This window comes from Mastigoproctus giganteus, chromosome 8 (genome assembly GCF_048544385.1).
Source record: "Mastigoproctus giganteus isolate SK-2022 chromosome 8, ASM4854438v1, whole genome shotgun sequence".
NCBI lineage: Eukaryota > Metazoa > Arthropoda > Arachnida > Uropygi > Thelyphonidae > Mastigoproctus > Mastigoproctus giganteus.
In genome coordinates this window covers 84,012,329-84,036,321 of record NC_143582.1, presented here as the reverse complement: position 1 = coordinate 84,036,321, position 23,993 = coordinate 84,012,329, and the positions used below count along the sequence as shown (strand labels likewise).

At 37.3% G+C, this 23,993-nt stretch overlaps 1 protein-coding gene across 1 annotated transcript in view; it reads left to right on the top strand.

Moving 5' to 3' along the window:
• LOC150081687 (protein qui-1-like) overlaps positions 1–23,993 on the top strand; it is a 706,673-nt gene that overhangs the window by 579,880 nt on the left and 102,800 nt on the right. The window contains exon 19 of the mRNA XM_090378807.1: positions 12,763–13,106. Coding sequence (XP_090234933.1) covers positions 12,763–13,106 — 344 coding nt within the window. The remainder of the gene's footprint in view (positions 1–12,762; positions 13,107–23,993) is intronic.

Genomic DNA, 23,993 nt, shown 5'->3' with positions numbered 1-23,993 from the left:
AAGCTTATACAGCATCAGTCAAACAAAAAAAATCACTTCGCATTCACCTATCCATTTGCTCCAATCGCTTCTTTGTTTCCCCCCATCAATCTCACTGCTCTTCCTCTGTCTCCTTCCAGCAGCTCTACATTCTTCCTAAAATGCGGCCTCCCGACCTACATGCAGTACTTGAGGTGTGGCCTGACCATTGCCTTATACAAAGGGATAATCACCTCCTTGTCTCTGCTAGCAAAATTTCTGTATATCATTGACAAGACACCATGAGCTACACATTTAGCCTGTCTGCACTGCTCAAAAAACTTTATATCTGACTGCACAATAACCCCCAGATCCTTTTCATTCTCTACTACCCTGAGCGTAGCACCACACAAGAGGTAAGTTACTCCAGGGTTACTGCTACCTATATGCTGTACTTTGCATTTGTCAATGTTAAACTTCAGTTGCCACCTCTCAGCCCATCTGTTCAACTTTTCTACATTCTGTTGCAACAGCATACCATTGTTGCTGTCATTAACAACCCTTCCAACCATTCTATCATCTGCAAACTTGGACATTAAGCTTGATGTATCTTCATTGATATCTTTGATAAATATAGAAAACAACAATGGGCCCAACAATGAAACCTGGGGAACTACACTAATAACAATTGTTCACAAAGAGCAGTGTCCACTGATTACCATTCTCTGTCATCTCCCACTCAAACATCCTTTTCCATAGCAGCAACTTTCCCTTAATGCCATACTGCTCCAATTTGTACAGTAGTCTTTTATGTGCAACAGTATCAAAAGCTTTCCTGAAATCAAGTATATGATATCAAAATAATTTTCTGCATCCAGTTCCTTTGTTATACATCATAGTATCCAATCAAATTAGTCAGGAAAGATTTCCCCTTAACAAACCCATACTGTGCCTGAATTATAAATATAGTCTTGTCTAGATAATCCTGCATTGCTTCTTTACCCAGTGACTCCATTACTTTCCCTGGAAAACAGAAGTAATTCTTTGCATCCAGCTTATGAAGGCATAGCCACTTCAAATATCGATCTTGGGAAGGTCACTCTTGGGAAGTCACTCTCCTATGGCCTGATCCAGGTCTTCTTTTCACATCGCCGGTTTCACACTTTAATTTTAACACCCGGGATACTGTTGACTGGTGGCAGCCTACATTATTTGCAATAGAACACGGAGAAAGCCCTTCCTGGGACAGAGCAACAGCTACAAGTTTTTCCTTGGTGTCAACTGAACATATGGAGCAATGCTTACACCTCCACAAAACATAATACTAATGAGGTGTATACCCTTCCAATGCAGTATTTATAGAAATGGCTGATGCAATACTTCAGGGGACTTAGAGGGGGAACAGGTATTCTATGTTATTAGACACTCAGTCTAAAACACTGATGGATCCAATATCTTTCTATTACAGAAGATTTAGGAGAAGTTCTGTTGGCCTGCCTCCCTAAAATCCACTCATGCACACCTCCTCTCGATGGTCAGCGTGAAGAGGAAAAGACCAAACCCTTCAGCATATGACAGCACGACGATACAAACAGCCCTCAGTCCCCAGCGGCTTTCACTCCCCCTCTTACAGCAGCGAAAGGATCAGAGTGGAAGCAGAGGGTGCTAAGAATCTCTGGGTACGACCAGGCTGCCATTCATGGAAACTGAACTTGGCCCGTTACAACGTAAGATTGCTCATCGGTGAAGACAGAATATTAGAGCTTTTTTTTTTTTTTTTTTTTGTTAGTTGTTGGCGCATCGGCTTCTGTGGCCGTAATGCACCTTTGGGTTGCTAGGCAGGCACTTTACCCACCCGGCTAGCCCAGTCGGCAATATTAGAGTTGGAAAAGGAACCAGAAAATGTGAATTGGAATATCATCGGTTTGGTTGAAACAAGAAGAAGAAATGAATCACTTATAAGTTTATCAAGTGGAAATCTGCTGTACACCAATGAAAACAGTGAAAGGAGCGAAGGTGGAGTTGAGTTTCTGGTCCATAAAGATATAAAAAACAACATTTTGGAATTCAAAAATACATCGCCAAGGGTGTCAAGACTAATACTCAAGATTTCTAAGAGGTACAAGCTAAAGGTTATAATAATTTATGCACCAATTTCGAGCCATGATGATGAAGAGGTTGAATAAATGTACACTGAAATTGAGAGTCTTCTAGATGAGCAGAAAACCCGCTTCAATGCTAAGGTTGGTAAAAGACAAAACAGCACAGAAAGGGGAACTATTGGAAATTTTGAAATTGGTGAAAGAAATGAAAGACTTGTGGAATTTGGTGAATCTCAAGGATTGTCAGGAATGAACCCTTTTTTCAAGAAAAGGGTGAACAGAAAGTGGACATGAAAGAGTCCAAATGGATTAACAACTAATGAAGTCGACTTCATCCTCACTAACAGAAGATATATCATGAATGATGTTACCATCCTGAATAAGGTAAATGTTGGAAGTGATCACAGAATGGTAAGATGCACACGTGATATAGATGTAGGAAAGAAAAAAACTGACTCGAGTAAATAATACAAAGGTCTTATTTCAATACTAGACAAAGAAATTAGCAAATTTAAAATCGAGAAAGGAGTTCGACAAGGAGACACAATATCTCCGAAGCTGTTTACTGCTGCCCTTGAGGAAGCTTTCAGAAGATTAGACTGGTCGCAGAAAGGAGTCAATGTGAATGGAGAGTACCTAAACCATTTATGATTTGCAGATGACATTGTGGTCATAAGCACGATCCCAAAGAATTTGAGGAAAATCTTAATCATTTATGCACAGTTAGTAAGGATTTTAAAGTAATGATGAACAAGTATGCCACAGACATACTGATTGAAGGAGCAGTAATTGAAAAGGTGGAGTCATATACTGATCTGGGACAAGTTATTAGCTGTAATAATGATAAATGGCTGGAAGTCAAGAGAAGAATAAATTTTGGATGGATAGCACTCAGGAAATATAGTCACATACTGAGGAGCAGTATCCCAGTTTGTCTGAAATGTAAAATAATGAACCAATGTATACTCCCCACCATGACTTATGGAAGTGAAACTTGGGCACTCACCAAAAAAATGGAAGAGAAGCTGAGAACTACACAGCGAAGAATGGAACGAATTATATTGGGAATCAGACTGTTAGATAAGAAAAGAAACACATGGATTAGGCAGCAAACTCAAGTAAAGAACATTCTTATCAAAACTAAAGAACTAAAATGGTCTTGGGCAGGACACATAGCTCGAAGACATGATGACAGATGAACTAAGAAAACCTGGAAGACAACGGTGGAGATGGATAGATGAAATTCACGAGTTTGTGGGTAGTAAATGGATGGCCATTGCACAAAAAGAACAAACTGGAAAGTTGCTGAGAGGCCTTCTCCAGGATTGAAAATGGCTGATGATGATGCAATACTTTGCAGTTATTGTCTGATGCAACAGAAGCATTATCTGACGCAATACCTTTGCTTTGTGACAAACAAAATGACTGTAATCAAACAATATCTTATATGTTTCAATACAAATGTTACTTTTTTTAAGGTCATGCAGGTTTTTTTGTCAGCCACTGTATTTTAGCATTAGCATACGATGCAGGAAAGGAACGGAAAAAAAAAAAAAAAAAAAAACCATTTCACCTCTCCATTCATTCCAAATGCCAGTCCAGCTCAGCCTTAAATTTATTTAGTATATCAATTTCCACAACAAAAGATGGAAGTCTGTTCCACCAATCAACTACCTGCTGGCTAAAGGCAAATTTCTGCACGTCTTTCCTCAATTTGAATCTTTGCCCCTCCAGGTTCTTAATCTGAGCAAGAGATAGAATCCCATTAGCATTCAGCTTGCTCAACTCATTCAAGGCCTTAAACACCTCAATCGGATCACCTCGCAGGGGCTGGCCTACTCTCCAGGCATTGCAATTTGCAGAACTTAAGCCTTTCTTGATAAGAGCACCCTTTTGTTCCTCTCACCAATCTTGTTGCCTTTATTTGTATTCATTCTAGCAACTCTATATCCTTCCTAAAATGAGGCCTATACACAGTACTCTTAAGTGTGGCTTGACCATTGCCTTGTATAATGGGATAATCACCTCCCTGTCCCTTCTAGCAAAATTCCTATATATAACATTGACAAGACTCCATGACCTGCCCTGGCAGCCCATCTGCACTGCTCGCGAACTTCATATTTCACTGCACAATTACTCCAGGTCTTTTTCACTTCCCTAAGTGTAGTACCACACAGTTGGTACGTTTCTCTTCGGTTTTTGCTACCCTATGCAGTACTTTGCATTTGTCAGTGTTAAACTTCGGTTGCCACTTTTCAGCCCATTTTCCCAATTTCTCTATATCCAGTTGTAGTAGCATACTGTCTTTACTATCATTAAGAACCCTGCCAACCTTTGTATCATCTGCAAACTTGGACATTAAACCTGATATACCTTCATTAATATCATTGATAAATATACAAAACAAGAATGGGCCCAACACCTAACCCTGGGGAACTCCACTAATAACATTTGTCCACGAAGAGCAGTGTACATTGATTACCACTCTCTGTCGTCTCCCACTCAACCATCCCTTTATCCATTGTAGCAACTTACCCTTAATTCCATACCTCTCCAATTTGTACAGCAGTCTTCCAAGTGCAACAGTATCAAAAGCTTTCCTTAAATCCAAGTATATGATATCAAAATTATTTTTGGCATTCAGTTCCTTTGTGACCACATCATAGTATCCAATCAAAAAGACCTCCCTTTAACAAACCCATGCTGTGTCTTAACTGTTACTGCAGTCTTCTCTAGATAATCCTGCAATGCTTCTTTAACCAGTGATTCCATTATTTTCCCTGGAACATAAGTTAAACTAACAGGTCTGTAGTTACTTGTGTCACCTTTTGAGCCCCCTTTGTGAATTGGTAATACATTTACACACCTCCAGTCCATGTGGACCTCCCCTGAGTCCAAGGAAGCTCCCATAATTTTGGCTAAGGGTTTTTCTCGTAGTCTGCCTTAGCTTGCCTAACCTGGTTTTGTGACTTGATTACAGACTAGTTTATATCTGCCATAGGCTTCTATGTCACCTGATACTTTATATGCATCCCATACATTTTTTTTCTCTGCCACGAGCCTCATTAGTTCATCTGACATCCATTTAGGCCTAAACCTTGAACGGTATTTCTTGGTTGGAATGGAAAGCCTACTAGCCTACAAAATTTTAATTCCCTGAAGGCTTCCCATTTAGAATTTAACATTGGTAACATCATCAGTTGATCCCACTGTACAGAATTTAAAAACTCTCTGAGCCCCCCTGTAGTCACCTTTACGAAAGCAAAAGCCCTTCCCTTTAGCCTTGATGGTAGTTACATCTTTAAGTAATTTCCACATCAGTACATTGTGATCACTGTCACCTAGTGGTTCCTTTATCTGCAAATTCTTAAGGCATGAATAATCAGATCAAGAGTATCTCTCCCTCTGGTCGCCTCTCGGACATGTTGCTGAAGAAAACAGTCATCCAATAAATCCACAAAAGTCTTGCTAGTGTGGGAGTGACCAATCCAAAAGTTCCAGTCAATATCTGGAAAGTTAAAATTCCCCATTAAAAGACATTCGGATTTACTGGCCCACTCTATTTCTCTGCACAATTGCTCATTATACTCATCAGATTCATATGCCTATAACACACACCTACTCTCATTTTTCCTTTCCCAGTGATTATGTCATACCAAACAGACTTAACATTGCATTGTCCACCAACATCAATTGGATGCACTTCCTTAGATTTTTGTGTTTCTTAACTAACAGCATAACCTCTCCTCCCTTCCTGTCCTGTCTATCCTTTCTGTACATATTGTACTCCCCAAATTCCAATTCTGCATTGATTATGTCTGTATGACACCACGTCTCTGATATCCCAACAATATCTGCCTTTGATGTCTTGACTAGCACTTCAAGCTCATCATATTTATTAACTATACTCCTAGCATTGGTATAAATGCAAGTATACATGCATCTGTTTCTACTCTTAGTTACCCTAACACAGCCTATTTATTTATTTGTTCCACTAAGACTCCCAGCAGTCCTGGAAATCACCATTGCCTTGCTTTTCTGGCTGCTCTCATTCTAATAGAAGCAGTGCAACAATCACTTTTGCCTCTGCTTGCGGCCACTGTTAACCTTTTAGTCTGTGTATCCCCACAAGCTAGCAGTTTTCTGACCCACCTAACACTGCCTCGATAGCATCAGCAAATATTCTTGCACCCTTTCTATTTAAATGTACCCCATCCCTGTAGAAGCAGTCTTCCCTGTCAACAAGCATAGACCAGGCTGAATAAAATTCTACCCCTTGAGCCTTGCACAATCTCTCCTGGGCCAAATTGATCAAGAAGGCTCTCATCATATACTCCCTCCTATTGTGTCTGGGAAGAATTGCAGACACTTTCATATTCAACCCATGACGGTCTGCTGACGAGGCTAGTAGGGGCCAGACGTGTTCAAAGCTGCTAAGTGGATTTTTCTTATTTATTGATTTGAAATTATTGTTTTTCTAAAACTTTTGATTTAAATTTAGTAGTATAGCATTATTTTGTGATTTTCTGATTAATTTGGTGTATTTATTCTTTACTTGGCCTTGCAATTGCATAAAAGTATCGGTAAGGCCATATTTAGCTGCTTATTGAATATTTTTTACATCAAATTATTTTTTGTAAGTAGCTTATAGACCTAGTAAGGATCGTTAGTTTATTCTGAATTGAGACAGAGAGATTTGAAAGTTAATTAATACTTAAGTGTCCATAGATTTACCGTTCGTAACTTCCCGCCTTTGTCTTTGTCATACGATCGTTATATATCGAACCTAGATAGCGTTAGTATAGTATAGGTTATAATATTTTCAGTGATCGGTAAAATCTATTAAACTTGTTGAACTTCGTTGGCATTTAAATTGTACTTTTAACTAAATACATATACCAACTCAGATTACAAACGTAACATAATTAATTAATACATAACTGATACGGAAGTTATATAAAGGGAACTCGGAGATAATTAATACTTGACACTAACAAATATATATCCCATTATAACTGTGTTGGGAGATAAGTTAGGGTTATAAACTGAAATTGAAATTTCATTTAAATTAAAAGAAATCATGACTCAGACCAGAGCAGCAAAACAAAAGGCTCAAGCTAATGGAAGTGCTGTGGCTCAGAGGAGAACTGAGGGGGACAGTTGCCTTCTGAATCACAGCCTTTTAAAATGCACAGCTTGCATGATGTTTATGGAGCATTCAGGTACGGGACATAATATTGCCATGGCGGATGTCTTTGTGTGTGCGAAATGCAAGGAGTGTATCGAAATCAGGCAACAACTCAGCGTTCTTATGGGCCTATATGAGAGCTTGAAGGACAGGGTGGATGCCCTCGAAGGAACTAAATTGAGGGGCCCATCAAGCTCTCAGCTGCCCACATCAACGGCAGAGCTTGCACTTGGGCATCGCGTGACACAGTGACAACCCCCAAGGCAGAATGCGATGGTCCCAAAGGAACTAGTAGTTGTTGGTGACTCTATTTTCAGGGAAACGGGGAACGTGCTTTGTAAAAAGGATAGGTGGAACAGGACCAGGGTATGTCTGCCAGGGGCAAAGGTTGATGACGTTGTAGAGCAGATATCATCTTTTAAGGGCACAAAAGGTGATATAGTTGTACATGTTGGCACTAATGATATCAAGAGTAGGAGACCGGCAGAATTGCTTAACAAGTACAGGTCACTGTTGAAAAAAAGCCGTGAAATAGGGTTGAATTTGAAAGTGTCTGGAATTCTGCCCAGACACGATAGGAGGGAGTATATGATGAGAGCCTTGTTGATCAATTCGGCCCTGGAAAGATTGTGCAAGGCTCAAATGGGTAGAATTTTTTTCAGCCTGGACTGTACTTGTTAACAGGAGAGATTGCTTCTACACGGATGGGATACACTTAAATAGAAAGGGTGCAAGAATATTTGCTGATGCTATTGAGGCAGTGTTAGGTGGGTCGGAAAACTGCTAGCTTGGGGGGGGAGACAAAGACGAATAGATTAACAGTAGCCACTGGCAGAGGTGAAAGAGATTCTTGCACTGCTTCTATTGGAATGAGCAGAAGCCTGAAAAACAAGATGCAGGATACTGCTGGGAGTCATTGCGGTACAAGTAAACACATGGGTTGTGTTAGGGTAGCTAAGAATAGAAATAGGTGCATGTATAGTTGCGTGTACACCAATGCTAGGAGTTTAGTAAATAAATTTGATGAATTTGAGGTATTGCTCAAAACATCAAAGGCAGATATTGTTGGGATATTAGAGACGTGGTGTCACACAGATATAAGGAATGCAGAACTGGAATTTGGGGAGTACAACGTCTACAGAAAGGATAGACTGGATAGGAAGGGAGGAGGGGTTATGCTATTAGTTAAGAAATACATAAAATCCAAGGAAGTGAAGCCAGTGGACATCGCTGGGCAGTGCAATGTCGATTCAGTTTGGTGTGACATAAGCATTGGGAGAAGGAGTGTGCTATAGGCCTAATGACTCTGATAAGTATAATAAGAAACTGTACAGGGAAATAGAGTGGGCCAGTAAATCAGAGAGTCTTATAATGGAAGATTTTAATTTCCCAGATATTGACTGGAGTTTGGGGGCTGGTCACTTACACACTAGCAAGGCTTTTGTGGATTTATTATGATTGTTTTCTACATCAGCATGTTCGGGAGGCAACTAGGGGGAGGAATACTCTTGATTTGATTATCAGCAGTGATTCTTCATGCATTAAGAATCTGCAGATAAATGAACCACTAGGTGGCAGTGATCACAGTGTGCTGAAGTGGGATTTACTCAAAGAGGTAACTACCATTAGGGGTAAAGGGAAGGGTTATTGCTTTCGTAAAGGCGACTACGATGGACTGAGACAGTATTTAAATTATATACAGTGGGACCAACTGATGATGTCACAAACAGCAAATGCAAAATGGGAAGCATTCAAAGAACTTATCTTGGAAGCTACTAGGCTTTACATACCAACTAAGAAATATTGTTCAAAGTTTAGGCCTAAATGGATGTCAGATGAACTAATGAGGCATATGGCAGAGAAGAAACATGCATGGGATACATACAAATTAACACATGATACAGAAGCCTATGATAGATACAAGTTGATCTGTAACCAAGTTACAAAGGAGGTTAGGCAGGCGAAGGCAGATTACGAGAAATCTTTGGCAAGGGATGCAAAGAAAAACAGCAAAGAGTTCTTTACTTATGTAAACTCTAGAAGGAAGGGGATAAATCAAGATTGGTCCACTTGATATCAATGGGTCAACTGTTGATGATCCTGCTCAGGTAGCTAACAAACTAAATGAATATTTTGCATTGATATTCACACATGAGGTGATATTTAGCGAGGGGAAAGCCAGAGATGTATTCAACTCTAGCAGTAAGCTAGAGAATCTTGTAATAACTGAGAGTAAAGTGGAGGAGAAATTGTTGAAGATAAACACAAGAAAGGCACCCAGGGTGGATGGGATCTATCCAGTTATATTAAAGGAGGCAGCAGAGGAAGTAAGCAAACCCTTAGCCATAATTATGAGAGCTTCCTTGGACTCAGAGGTACCCACAGACTGGAGATGTGCAAATGTGACCCCAATTCACAAAGGAGGATCAAAGGCTGACACAAGTAATTATAGACCTGTGAGTTGAACTTCTGTTCCAGGAAAATTAATGGAGGCACTGGTTAAAGAAGCACTGCAGGATCATCTAGACAAGACTTCAGTTATAGCTCGGACACAGCATGGTTTTGTTAAGGGGAAGTCTTGCCTGACCAATTTGATTGGATACTATGATGCAGTCACAAAAGAGCTGGATGCAGGGAATAACTTTGATATTATATACTTGGATCTTAGAAAGGCTTTTGATACTGTTGCACATGGAAGACTGCTGCACAAATTGGAGCAGTGTGGCATTGGAGGCAAATTGCTGCTGTGGATAAAGGGGTGGCTGAGGGGGAGAAGACAGAGATTGGTAATCAATGGACACTGCTCGTCGTGGACTAATGTTATTAGTGGAGTCCCTCAGGGCTCAGTGTTGGGTCCATTATTGTTTTCTGTATTTATAAATGATATTGATGGTGGTATATCAAGCTTAATGTCGAAGTTTGCAGACGATACAAAGGTAGGCAGGGTTGTCAAGGACACTACTGACACTATGCTGCTGCAACAGGATCTGGAAAGGTTGAGCAGATAGGCTGAGAGGTGGCAAATGAAGTTTAACATTGACAAATGTAAAGTACTACACATGGGAAACAGCAACCCCAGAGCAATGTATCAACTCTGTGGTACTACACTGACAGTGGTTGAAAATGAAAGGGACCTGGGGGTGGTTGTGCGGGCAGATATGAAGTTCTCTGAACAGTGCAGACGGGCTGCAAGAGTGGCTCATGGTGTATTGTCAATGATATATAGGAATTTTTCTAGCAGGGATAAGGAGGTGATTATTCCCTTGTATAAGGCAATGGTTAGGCCACTCCTAGAGTACTGTATACAGGTCGAGGCCTCATTTCAAGAAGGATGTAGAGCTGCTGGAACGAGTACAGAGAAGGGCAACAAGATTAGTGAATGGAACAAAGGGGTGCTCTTACGAAGAAAGGCTTAAGTTTTGCAAATTACAGTGTCTGGAGACTAGGCACCAGCGAGGCGATCTGATAGAGGTGTATAAAGCCTTGAATGGTTTGAGCATGCTCAATGCTGATGGGATTCTTCCTCTCGCTCAGAATAATCACCTGAGAGGGCATAAATTCAAATTGAGGAAAGACAGATGTAGGATAGACGTGTGGAAATTTGCCTTTAGCCAGCAGGTGGTTGGTTGGTGGAACAGACTTCCATCCCTTGTCGTGGAAGTTGATAGCCTAAATAAGTTTAAGGCTCAGCTGGCTTGGTATTTTGAACGAACAGAGGGGTGAAGTGGAAGTGGGTTTTTTTTTTTTTTTTTTGGCTGATGCTGCATAAGCTTGCTTTCTTGCATCAAATGCCTCTGCTAATGCTAATGCTAACCCTAACTCACGGCTTTTTTCCAACATTGACCTGCACTTGTTGAGTAAATCTGCAGATCTCTTACACTTAGTGTCATTAGTTCCAACGTGTTCAACAATATCATCTTTTGTGCCCTTAAATGATTATATCTTCTCTATAACGTCATCAACTTTTGCCCCTAGCAGACATACCCTGGTCCTGTTCCACCTATCCTTCTTGCATAGTATATTCCCCGTCTCCCTGACAATAGAGTCACCAACAATAACTAGTTCCTTTGGGACCAGAGCATCCTGCCTTGGAGATTGCCTCTGTGTTGCCCGATGCACAAAAGTGAGCTCTGCTGTTGAGCTGGGCAGCTGAGAGCTTGATGGGCCCCCGTCATATTAATTTCTTCGAGGTCATTTACCCTACACCTCAAGCTCTCATAGATGGCCATCAGAACACTGAGTTGGCTCCTAATTTCTTGACACTCTAGGCATCTAGCACACACAAAGACATCTTCCTTGGTTAGATCATGTTCCATTTTAGAAAGTTTTTGAGACTGTGATGTGTTGGAGAATCACTCACTTCATTTCTCGCCCAAGTCACAGCACTCTCGCTAGTCTGTGATCTTTGCTTTGCAGCTCTAGTCTGAGTCATGATTTCCGTTTAAATACAATTTAATTAACAATGAAATTTAATAAGATTAATAATATTTTTGATTAATTGATAATACTATAATAAGCTAACAGATTCCTAATTGAGTGCTTCATATTACGCTATCTAGTTTTATTTTATACCTTACACTATCAGTTTGAGATATATATGCATTAAGCTATTTCTTATCGACTACAATATGGTGACTAGTTCAACAATATTGGCGCCACCGGGAATCGTAACTTCCAAAAATCGCTAGTTAAATTCAAAATAATAAGCTAATGAATGCTACTCAACCTATTTAATATCTCTGTAATACACATTGTAGTATGTTAATTAACGAAGAATATGGTAAAAATTAAAAATACTTATCCCTTTACAGCAGCCAAAAATCCACCGACTGTTCTCTTTTGCGACTTATATATTTTGAAAGGTAACTGATCCTTCGAGGAAGTGTCAAGGGCCTGCAGAACCTCACCTGGCTCACATCAACACTGCTGATAACCTTATAAATCACATATGATTACATAAAATTATAAAATATTTTGTTTGTTAAAAAAAAAAAAAAAAGTGCTTTGAAATTAAAACGTATATTTCATTATGATATTTCAAACTGTAGGTTTGCTTTGCAGTTTTGTTTCTTTTTATTTTTCTGGCATCAAAGCAATTGATCTTTAAGTATCTTGAAGCTTTGGGAAGGAGATTCACAATTTGATTTACTTCAGTCAGTTAGATTACCATCAATTGGTAAGTACATTGTTTTTAACAAGGAAAAGTAAGTTTTATGCAAATCATGTGTTAACATAAACTACCAACAAACAATTATTTTTTGCATAATTGACAACTTATACAATTAATGATAGTTATTTTCAGGATTTATTGAAATATTTGAACCTTTTCCTGTGAATGCAGTGAAATTACAATTAGCTACGCATGATATATCTGAAATTGCACAGAAACAACCATAGCACCTTAAATACTGGGACAGTATTTAAGTATAAACTGAGCCAGATATTTAAATAACAAATTTAATGTCTCATGCTACTTCCATAACCTCTGACTTTGACTTCCCTCTTCCCTTCCAGGTTCAACAGATCGTCGTGTATGCATTTGGAGTTTAGAAGATTTTGCCCTCCTCAACACCATTACTCTTGCTTCCCCCATCTGCAAGATGGAAATCTCTAAGGATAGCACTTTCCTCCTGTTGGCTTGTGAAGATAACAGTGTCCATGTGCGATCACTGACCACTGGTTCAGACGTCCACTGCCTCCAAGGTTACTGCAGCACTGTAACTGGCCTTTGTTTTGCTTACGATAATTGTCGCTGTGTCATCTGCTGTGAGGATGGTAAATGTTATGTGTTCGATATTCACTCCGCCCGCCTCCTCCAAACTCTCTCCGGCCACTCTGATCCCGTGACCAGCGTCCAGGTAGAGTTACCTACACCTGTCCAGTTGTGTACGTACAAAATGTTAAGTTCTTGAACAGTATTTCTCTATTCACCTGAAAATGGGTGGGCAAGAGTGAATAATGAAAATCAATTTTGTATTTAGCGTATGCAAATGATGGAAAGTAAAATATACATTTACTATAGCAGCAATTAAGTTATTTTGGTAATGCCACCTTCCTCTACAAATTTCTTACAGCCTCCTCCATCTGCAGAAATTACTTGGATGTCTGCCTTTCTGGGTGTTCATTCAAAATAAGGGACCACCAAAGTTACTTTTTTTCCAAAACAACATAGGTAAAATCAGAAAACATGAAGCTTCAATTTCCCATAAGTGATTACTGGGTCCAACAGCTTTCATTGTTATTAGCATTAGTTGAGGCATATGATGCAAGAAAGCAAGCTTATACAGCATTAGCCAAAAAAAAAAAAAAAAAAAAAACCCTTCCCATCCGATCACTCCAAATGTTTGCTAGTTCATCCTTAAATTTATTTAAGCTGTCAACTTCCACAACAATCAGTAGAAGTCTGTTCCAGCAATCAACTACCTGGCTAAAGGCAAACTTCCGCACATCTACTGTCTTTCTTCAATTTGAATCTATGCCCCCTCAGGTTATGCCCACTGCCCACCTGTCCATAAAATCATTTTGTGTGTAATTTTATTCCTTTGAGTATTGCTTTCCACTTTCAACCAGGGATGACCATTAGCTGAAATTCTTCTTGAGTGAGCCTCTTGTTAATTGGCAGCACATCTCTGATTTCCATGATATTTATTTTATTGTCAATGCACATCATGCATTTATTTGAAACTCCCAAAAAATGCTGTAATCTGTTTCTTTAATTCCCAAATACAAGATAATCCTCCTACCGAACTGTGATTATGATTAATGCTATAGCTGATGTTTTTTGCACCGCCACTTGTCATAGAATGAGAATTAGCTCAACTGGTTTGATTCTTTTGCCAGCCTCACAACAAATTAATGTCAGCAAGTGAAGCTGACTTCTAGGTGCTGAACAGCCCTTATGGGAATTAGAAGTTCATGTACTTCATGAAAATTTTTGACTAATGACCATGAAAAACCCTGGATATGGGATTAAAAGTTAATCATGCAAAGAAATTTGAAAACCTTAAATTCTGGTTATTCCCTTATAGTATAAGGGGTGGCCAACTTAATTTGTGATGCGATGCGATCTACTTTTTTTCTTCAAAATGTGCTGCAATCTACCATCTCAAGAATTTCATTGCACGTGGTTAAAAAGGTTAATCAGCACATATTGAAAAATGTTGTCTTTAAATTTAAATATAATTCAGAATTCTTATTTTAAATTCATACGTATTTAAATTTTTAATTTATGCGAAGTTTGTGCCTTCATGTCATCTGCTAAGCTTTCTCTACCACTGTCAGCGTAGTACCACACAGTTGATACATTACTCTGGGGTTACTGGTGCCTCTGTAGCCAGGTGGGCAGGAGCAGCAGGGCATAACACATGCTTCTTGATTAGACCGGGGTTTGAGCCCATGACCACCAAATACGGAAAGGTCAGGGAACGACCACCGCATATCCCCGGAGCAATATGGCCTTAGTTGCTAATGCTCCTAAAAACCAAACAACAACTGAGGTTACTGCTTCCCATATGCAGTAAAAATCTCAGCGATATTTTTCTTCAATTTGTTTCGTATCTAAGTCGACATTAAATGGATAAGAAATATATTGAACAATATCTTCAATTGTTTCAAAGTCATCCACAACCTCCTCAATTTCAGAAACATTTCTCACTATTAAATTCAAAAACAGGATATTTTTGCAAATGAACTTGCATATTTGCAAAATGATAAAATTTGATATTTATATGCAGAAATACTACTAATCATGCCACCCACATTTTTATTTTTTCCTTGCAATTCCAAATCACTTAATTTACTTGTAAAACCTGCCAAAAAAGCCTGACCACCCAACCACTCTGTATCTTGTAGCTGCTGATAATCATCTCCACTTTGATCAACATTTTTTTTTTATTTCATTCAGCAAATTTCAAAATCTCTGTAGAAAAAAAAAAAAAAAAGTTCTGTTTATACTCTGGCATGACAACCAAGTCAGTAGAGTTTACAATAAATCGACAATACAAATGTTTATCGTATTTAGTAGTCACGGGCTTGAACCCCAGTTCACTCAAGGAATGCATGCTATACACTCTCGCCTGCTATACACTATACACCACTCGGCTATGTCAGGCCTAAAGTTACTCCGACTCGGCCACCTCAGATCTGGTTCTTTTTCATCGAGTTGCATTTTGAAAAGTCTCCTTTGAAGAGATTTTCCTTTGATGGAATTCACGATTTTGAAAGCTATGTCCATAAAACTTAGAATTTAATCTTTTGCTGGCTAACACTTGTTGTAACTCAAAAATTCTGGGAATTCACCATCCTTTTGGCACAATGCGATGTATCCGAATGCCCTGTCATTGCTTTGGCTCCATCAAGCAAGCTTAAATAGTGGTAATTTAATTTTTTCAATAAAATTTTTGAATGCATTAAATATATCAAGACCTGTAGTTCTTTCTTTTAACGAAACCATACCCAGCATTTCTTCTCTAGCGGCAGAATCATCGAAAACCATATGAATAAAAATGAGTAAACGAGCTGTATCACCAATGTCTATAGATTCATCCAGTTGTAAAGAAAGGGACACACCACTAGCAATATGAGCACGCAACTGTTCGCTCACATTTTTACTCATTTTTTCGATATATTTCAATATTTCGAGATAATTATCTTGAAGAGCACTTTTAATTTCATTTTTGTTCTTAAAATTTTCAAAAAGAGAATCTGTTATTTCTAAAAATGCGTCTTTGATGTATTGACCATCAGAAAATGGATTACATTTTTTTGTAAGAAGATGACTCACTTTAAATGATGTTACAGTTACCACTTTAGATTGTAAATTAGGTGTTATGAAGAAATTTTGTTGTACGAATAATCTGGATTTAAGTTATTTTTTCCATCTTCACTATTAGGAGGAAAATCCGATTGGTATTTACCAACCCTTAAAAAGGAACATGCGTTGAAGTACCTTTCTAAATTTCCCTTTTTGGGTCTAGCCACGGAAGCATAGCAAATCAAACAACAACATTTTTCTTTTATCATTACAAAAAAGTATTCTAGTTCCCACATTTCTAGTTCCCACTCTTGATGAAAATGATTCGCAGTAGTCATTTTAAATCAAGGGATATTAAATTAAGGCATAAGTACTGTCCAGTTATTAATATTAAGTAAGCAAAATAAGAATTCGACACATACACTGTGCTCTCCACAACATAACTGCGTGAATTTTCACTAGACCACAGAGTAGTACTCTGTGCACTAGACAAGCCTAGCTGCTGCACAGCGACAAGAGTAGTCACGTGGTTTAACGGATTTGTAATAAGCTTATTCAGTGGGGCGCATAATAATAATAACATTTATATTCTGACTAATCTATTTTTTATATATGTTTAAAATTCGTCATGATAGACCAAAAATTAAAGCTGCAATCAACTTGTTGGCCACCCCTGCCTTATACCATTAGTCATTTTCCATGGTGACAACTTGGTCACATTGCCCACCAACCAGCTCTCACATGCCTTGAAAATTAAAAGTTCAGGTACTGCTTATAAATTTTTAGCAGTGGCTAAATGGGATTCCATACATTGAGGAATAAAAGTTAAAAGCTAGGTAGCCTCTTATGCCACTGGTCAAAATATGAAAGCATCTGCTGTCACTTTGCCATTACCAACTAGTGCAGTACAGATTGGAGCTCTTGTGCAAACATGCATAGAAAAGAGTTCAGATGGCAGGTAAAAATTCTGTTTTTTTTTTAAGTAATTTACTTGTTAATTGAATATATTGTCTTCAGACAATAAGATAAAATGTCATTAATTGAATAACCATATCACCTAATAAAATTGCATAAAAAAATTGATTTTCTGTCAGTCAACTGGAATGAAAACAACTGTCATCATTGAGTATCTAGCAGGAAACAAAATTTCCAAGGCCTATTTTCCAATTTTATCCTTTTGTACTTTTTTTTTATTATATCAGTTGCAATTCAAACTGATAATTATAATAAGTATGGTAGATGTTGGTTCTTCGTTATTTGATAAGCTGGTAGAATACCAAAATCAATTTTTAACAATATAAGTGTGCAAATAATAGATATTTCATTTTAGTTTAATTTATCCTTATGTCTTCTTTAAAATTTTATTACCTGTTTGTTCCTTTTTATTATGAAATGTTAATTCTAGCCTATAGAGGCTGAATACATTTGAATGTGTAGCACCATCATGTTTGTAACAGTTAGGGGTAGAGAAACCATGACTGCAGAATTAAGAACTGTTAATTTAATGCATGTACTCATCACATTCAATATATCTAGCAATAATGACCTCAGTAAATGGTGTGAGGCACACTGTTCTTCAATAAAATGTTTATATTTTCAAATGTTCAATAACCCTTAAAAAGGAACATGCAAATTGCTTTATTCAAGCCAGAAGAGAGGAACATGGACAGACATGATGAATTTTTTCTCTAGCTAACAATTCAATGCTCACCTGAATTCTAAATTACAGTCAGTCCTCGTATAACACGTGTTTACATTACACGAATTCGATCATACACAATTTATAAATAGGGGAACAATATCTTATATAACACGAACCAAATTCGCTTATGCACGATTCGCCTTTGTGTTTACAAGAAATGGCAGTCGAACGCAAAATCACCCAAACTGAACGCAACACGATAGGAATGAAGAGAAGATTCTGAAAATGTATTTGTGTGTTTTATATCAGTGAAGGGGAAACACATTTCACCATAAAAACGTGCCGACCGGGCTAGCCGAGTGGGTAAAGTACCTTGAGTGGGTAAAGTACCTGCCCGGCAACCCAAAGGTCGCGGGTTCGATTCCCGCCTCGGGCTTGGATCAAAGTACTGCAAAAACCTTGGGAGGTGCAATATGGCCACAGAAGCCGATGCGCCAACAACTACCAAATCAAAATCAAACCATAAAAACGTAAAAACCAACACAATTCCAGATATTGGTATAATCGCAAATGCAATTAGATCGAGTTTACTACCAGTTTATAACAGATTACACTAGCAGAAATGCAACTGGAAATTGTTTTTATTGTTTTATGGTAGTAACCCCTAGAAATGTGCTTTAGTAAAATGTGAGGTGTTAATAGTGTATCTCTGCCTTTACGGTGTTGTTTATTCAGTTGCTACACGCGCGCAGCTTTGTTTGTGTATATCAAGCGTACCTCCTCGTTTTGTGATTGCTTTATTCCCTAAAAATGAGTAAAATACTTAAAAGGTGTGAAAAGGAAGTGTCCTGGTGAAGACACTGCAGATTCAGAGAGAAAAAAAAGCAATATCGATAAACAGAGGCGGACTGGGTCAAAAATTCTTACCCAGGAAAATTTATAGTGGCCTCATACTACAGTTTATGGCCAAAATCACACCTGCCCACCAGGGTTTCCCCGGTAAGGCTTATGACCAGTCCGCCACTGTCGATAGAGAAAAAATATGAAACTGTGAAATGCTTTGAGCAAAATTATTATTATTATTATTAGCCATATGGTACAAGGAAGCCTGAGGCTTATGCTGCACCAGCGAAAAAAAAAAAAAAAAATTCCCAAGTTACCCCTGAGAGAGAGAGAGAGAGAGAGAGAGAGAGAGAGAGAGAGAGAGAGAGAGAGAGAGAGAAGTAGAAAGTAATCACCAACAAAGAGGAGAATGATGATATCCAGCTCAGGACCCTAGGTTTGCCAAGCCCATACTCACCAGATGTGAGCCCCCGGGATTATATGAAAGACCATGTGATATTGCACGTGCTACAGACCTAAATGAGGCAACGCCGAGAATTACAAAGAATGCAGAGAAAATAAAAACAACTTTCATAGCAGGAACAACTCAAAGTGTAATTAAAATCCATTAGATTAAGACACAAAGAATTGGAAGAGATGCAATGGCTCTTTTTTGTTTGATTTTCTATCCAACTGTTTGGATGGAAAATCAAACAAAAAACAAGTTTGCTTACAACAGAAGCAAAAGCATTAGCAATATTTTATTACGTAATAGTCGTAATAAAATACATAAGTATTTTATTATGATTATTTATTGTGTATGGTAATGTTTTGGTTACAAATGTGTGTTCAATCTTGGGTGGTCGGCACCTAACCCTATTTTTCCCATAGGCTCTGTTCTTTATATTGCACGATTTTGCATTGCATGAGGGTTTCTAGGAACACAACTATCGTGCTAAACGAGGACTGACTGTATTATAAACATAGTCTCAATAGATAAAATGATTAAAAAAAACTTACAAACTGCTCATAATATAAAAGACCACATGACCATCTTTATGTCAGCAATATAGGGAATCTACCTGTGAGTTACTCCATGGTAATTCTTCTAATGCAGAAACGCTGTTGATATGCATAAAAAAGAAATTGCCCTTATCAAGCTATCAACCAAATAAACTGTGAGATCGCTAGAGAAAACCAGCACCAAAAGCATTCATACTAAAATAAGAGTCACATGAATCACAAAATAAGAGTCATACTGCAATTGCCAAAATGGAATAAAAATGTTATAACTTTCCCCAAAGTTAGACAAAATCTTTTCAAATAAATCGCTTTTCAAAGAAAAGGATGAGTGATGGAAAATTTTGAAAGAAGTGTGCATTTATCCATCCAAGGACAAACTTATATCTAATTTACAAAAAGGAGGTATTGCTTCTTACATAGAACCACATAGTTCAACACATCCAACATTAATGGAAGCATCATATATTTCATAAATAACATTTCAGAAAATTAACAGTTAACAGTAGTTTGGTTGGTAATTCAACATTGAAATGTGGTGGAAGAATGCAGTATGTATGTTGCCATTCACATCTTTGTAATGCTCAAAGGCTCCAAAATGACCAGCATTAATGGAATTCTCATGATTGTTGGTCCAGTTAAGTAGGATACATCTAGTTGACCCCTGATGTGAGGAGATACATACTGAGCACTTTGCATGATATTGCACACTATGCCCGGACATAATGGTTTTCTTGTGTGACATATATAGTACTATCTGATTGCATGGAAAATAGCTTCCCTAATTTTATTATAGGATGCAATATGATAGCTATTTTGGTGTTTCTAAAAATAATCAATTTTGCATATAAGGAAGATATGAATATCAGGCAGATAGTTTAATTTTTCCTAAAAGGTGGTCTTTCAATATATGGTACAAAAGAATACTATTCAGAATATTATTTTTAATGTTATATGATATCCCCAGTTTATAAATCTGCGAATGAGATTATTTATTTCTGCCTTCCTATTTGATCATATATAATTGACTGTTTTGTGCATAAAAGAATGAAAACTCCCAAAATGCAAATATAAACCCACATTGGTATGTTTATGAAATATTGTAGAGCACAGAACTTTCTGTTTTTGCATAATATTGAGATTTAAGAAATTTAGAGAATATTGAAAATTTGATTGGTCAGTGATTAAAATCTGGTCTATATTTTGACCAGAATATATAAAATATGCGTAAAGGAAGATAAATGAATATAATTGATGTCAGACCTCTTCCAGATAGCCAAATTTTCCGGATAATTGAACGTAAGGTAAGATTAAATAAATTTAATCTTACCTTACGATTAAGTTAAATAATTAAGATTAAAAAAATGATAAACCAATCTCAGAAAACAGAAACATCCATCCAGGCATTTTTATGATTTTTATACAAAACAGGAAAATTAGAAAGATTTTTAAATGCTCTCGGTTTTTTGTCTTTACTGATAACGAGCATGGAGAATCTGTGGGTCCCAGTGGCATTTGCACACATAGCAACTCTAACTCGCTCTTTCCTCATCTTAAAAACTGCTGCAGGCATTTCTAGTGGCTAGGGTTTTTCCTCCGTAATGCTTTCCATAAGCCCATCTAATCAACATTATAAATGTGTTTTCTTTCTCGTAATTTTGCTACAACCAAAGCAAACTTACTTTTAGAGGACACCCCCTGCCAATTCATCTTCAGAAAAGTTTCTCTCCTTGAATATCTAGTTCACCTACAACTTGTCTCAGTTTAAAGTTTTTTCAGCCAACCTGTGCTTGCCTTAAAATCTTCGTTGCCTCTTAATTTCCGATTAAAATCCAATGCTGTTTCACACAACGTTGGGCCAGACACTGGTTCACCTAAACTTTGCTTCTGAAGAAACCACAAAATAAAGTGCACTCTCTAAAGTGGCATTTTCAGGTTTTGGCATCTTCTTTTTCCTTCTAGATCCTCCTCCACTATCCATAATCGACACAACTTCTGTGTAATAGCATTGGAAATTTTCTTGATGTTGTAAATTGTTGAAGTCCCCACATTAAACTCTTTGGAGAGATTTCCTAAATTTTCACCTTTTCTAATTCAATTTCTGTTTTTTTGTTTCAATGTTAAAACTACGCATTTTCTTTTCATTCACATTTTACTGTAAAACATTGAGAAAAATAATAAATTGCACAGTTTTGGGTTGATATTATTCTTACTGAATCTGGAGCTAAACTAATCTGAAATTTCACTCGTGGTTTTTGAGAAAACCCAGCAGTCTCTGTGATATTTTTTCTAAAGCACATTTCTGAAGGTCACAACAATAACTGCAATAATTTGCAGTTATCTTTTTTTTTTTTTTGAGATTTTTGTTTGTACAATCTGTTATACTTTCACTTAATAGAATCAAATTTCAATTTGCAAATGTGATCACTATAACCGGTGCTTACTTGTACTACTGTTAAAAAAAAAAAAAAAAAAAATGGAAGGAAGATCAGCCTTTGAAATTATTCCAGATAACTGACTTCCAGATAACCGATGTTCTGCTGTATTATCAATTTCAGCTACATACAATTCTACAAAAAGTCCACTTACAACTTATGATATCCCATAGGCAAACCAACTTTTTGCCTAAAAACCTTCCCACAAAAGGAAATATAGTTTGATTTGATTAGGATAATGATTAATGCTAAGATTTTTATAATTATAGAATCTTAGTGCCTGCATGTAACTGTGCATCCAAGTGGACATAGTCTATTTAGGTACATCAAGTGCATATGGAACATTGGCATTTGTATATAATGAGACCACATCCAGGGGGGGACCTAGGTGCCAAGCGTGAGAAATCTTGCATCTTTCAAAGTGATTTTCAAGGCAATTTCCTAGAAAAGAATTATCTTCTATTTATTTTAAAACTGTGTTCTTTTAAGTTATCAAGTTCAGCCTTACCAGTAGTAGAAAGTCACCTTTCCTTTTTATTTTTATTTTCTTTTTCACTAACCCAACTAACCCAATACCACTTGGCCACTTGTAGCATTACTCCTGCTTGGTTTGGTTGTCTGTTGCACAATGGCCATGCCATAAAAGAGAAGAAAAAAAAAAAAAGATTTTTGGTAACCTTCTGAAAAGGTTACCCACGTAAAAAAAAAAATGTATATATAAATGTAAAATAGAATAAATGCTAGTACACTCAGTTTTAAAAATATATGCAAAGAATTATATATACAGTAGAGCATCAGTTATCTGGAATAATTAAATGTCAGACCCTCTTCCAGATAGCAAAATTTTCCAGATAATTGAACATAAGGTAAAATTAAATAAAATTCTATTATAATGTATTAAGGTAAAAGAAAAAGACTTAAATAATGTGAAAAAAATACAGGAATAATAATAACTTATACATAAAAATTGCATTTACATATGTATGTATATTCAGATAGGTATTTTACCTGCAAATTTTATGTGGAAAAAATTTAAAGTAATTTTTTAAAAATAACGGTCAATCGTTTTTTCGTTTGTTGTGACCTATTTTTTTTTGCTGCTAAATCTCTCAAGTTCCTTAATATATATTAATTTGATTAGTATTGCATTCTTCCTGGTTTTCTGCCTATTTCAGTGCTGTTTTTTTTTCATTGACATTTCACTTCACTGAATGTAAAAAAAAAATGAGAAAAATTCACACAGTTTTCAGGCCGATCTTATTCCTACCGAATTTGGAGCTAAACTAAACTAAACATAATATGAAATGAAGAGAACAAATGTGTCATGGAAAATTGGTTTTCCATGACTGACTGATGGGTTTCCGAGAAAACCCATCAGTCCTAATCCGACATTTCAAGAGATATACAACGTAAAAAAAAAACAGACAGAAATACTTTCATAGCATAATAAACATTTGTCCAGGGTGATCATCAGCGGTCAGCAGGAACGAGTGTGAAAGATGAATGTGTCCTATGAAGACTAGACTGCCATGTTTCAATTACAGGCTTGTTTGCTATAATTTATTTATTGTCTGTCTGTGCCATAAATCTTGCCATTAGAAGTATACTTTGTTGTGTAATATTTGCCTGTAGTCTGTATAGCAGACTGATAGACAAATCCCAATGTGTGTGGCTAGGAATCTAGCAGAAGTGAATATCAAACTTGTGTTCATAAAAAGAATATATCTTCTGCTGAACCCAAGACAGACTGAGAACTGTGTCTCAAAGATAATAAAGCCTGTAATATGCTCAAAGAATCGGAATATATTATAGACCTTTGGTATTGACAAGTTCTAATGTGATCCAGTGTTAACTCTATAGCATGCAGCTCTGCAATGTATATGATGCTGGATTCAGGAAGAATCTGCTGAGATATAGTAGTGCCTGGAAAGACAGCAGCAGATCCTGCACACATTTCTAACTTTGAACTGTCTGTGTAAACTGTCAGGAAGTCATTGTTCAGCTCGGTGTGCTGAATAGAGCTGCAGGTAGACAGATGATGGAGTATCAACCTTACCCAGTTCTTAATGGAAAA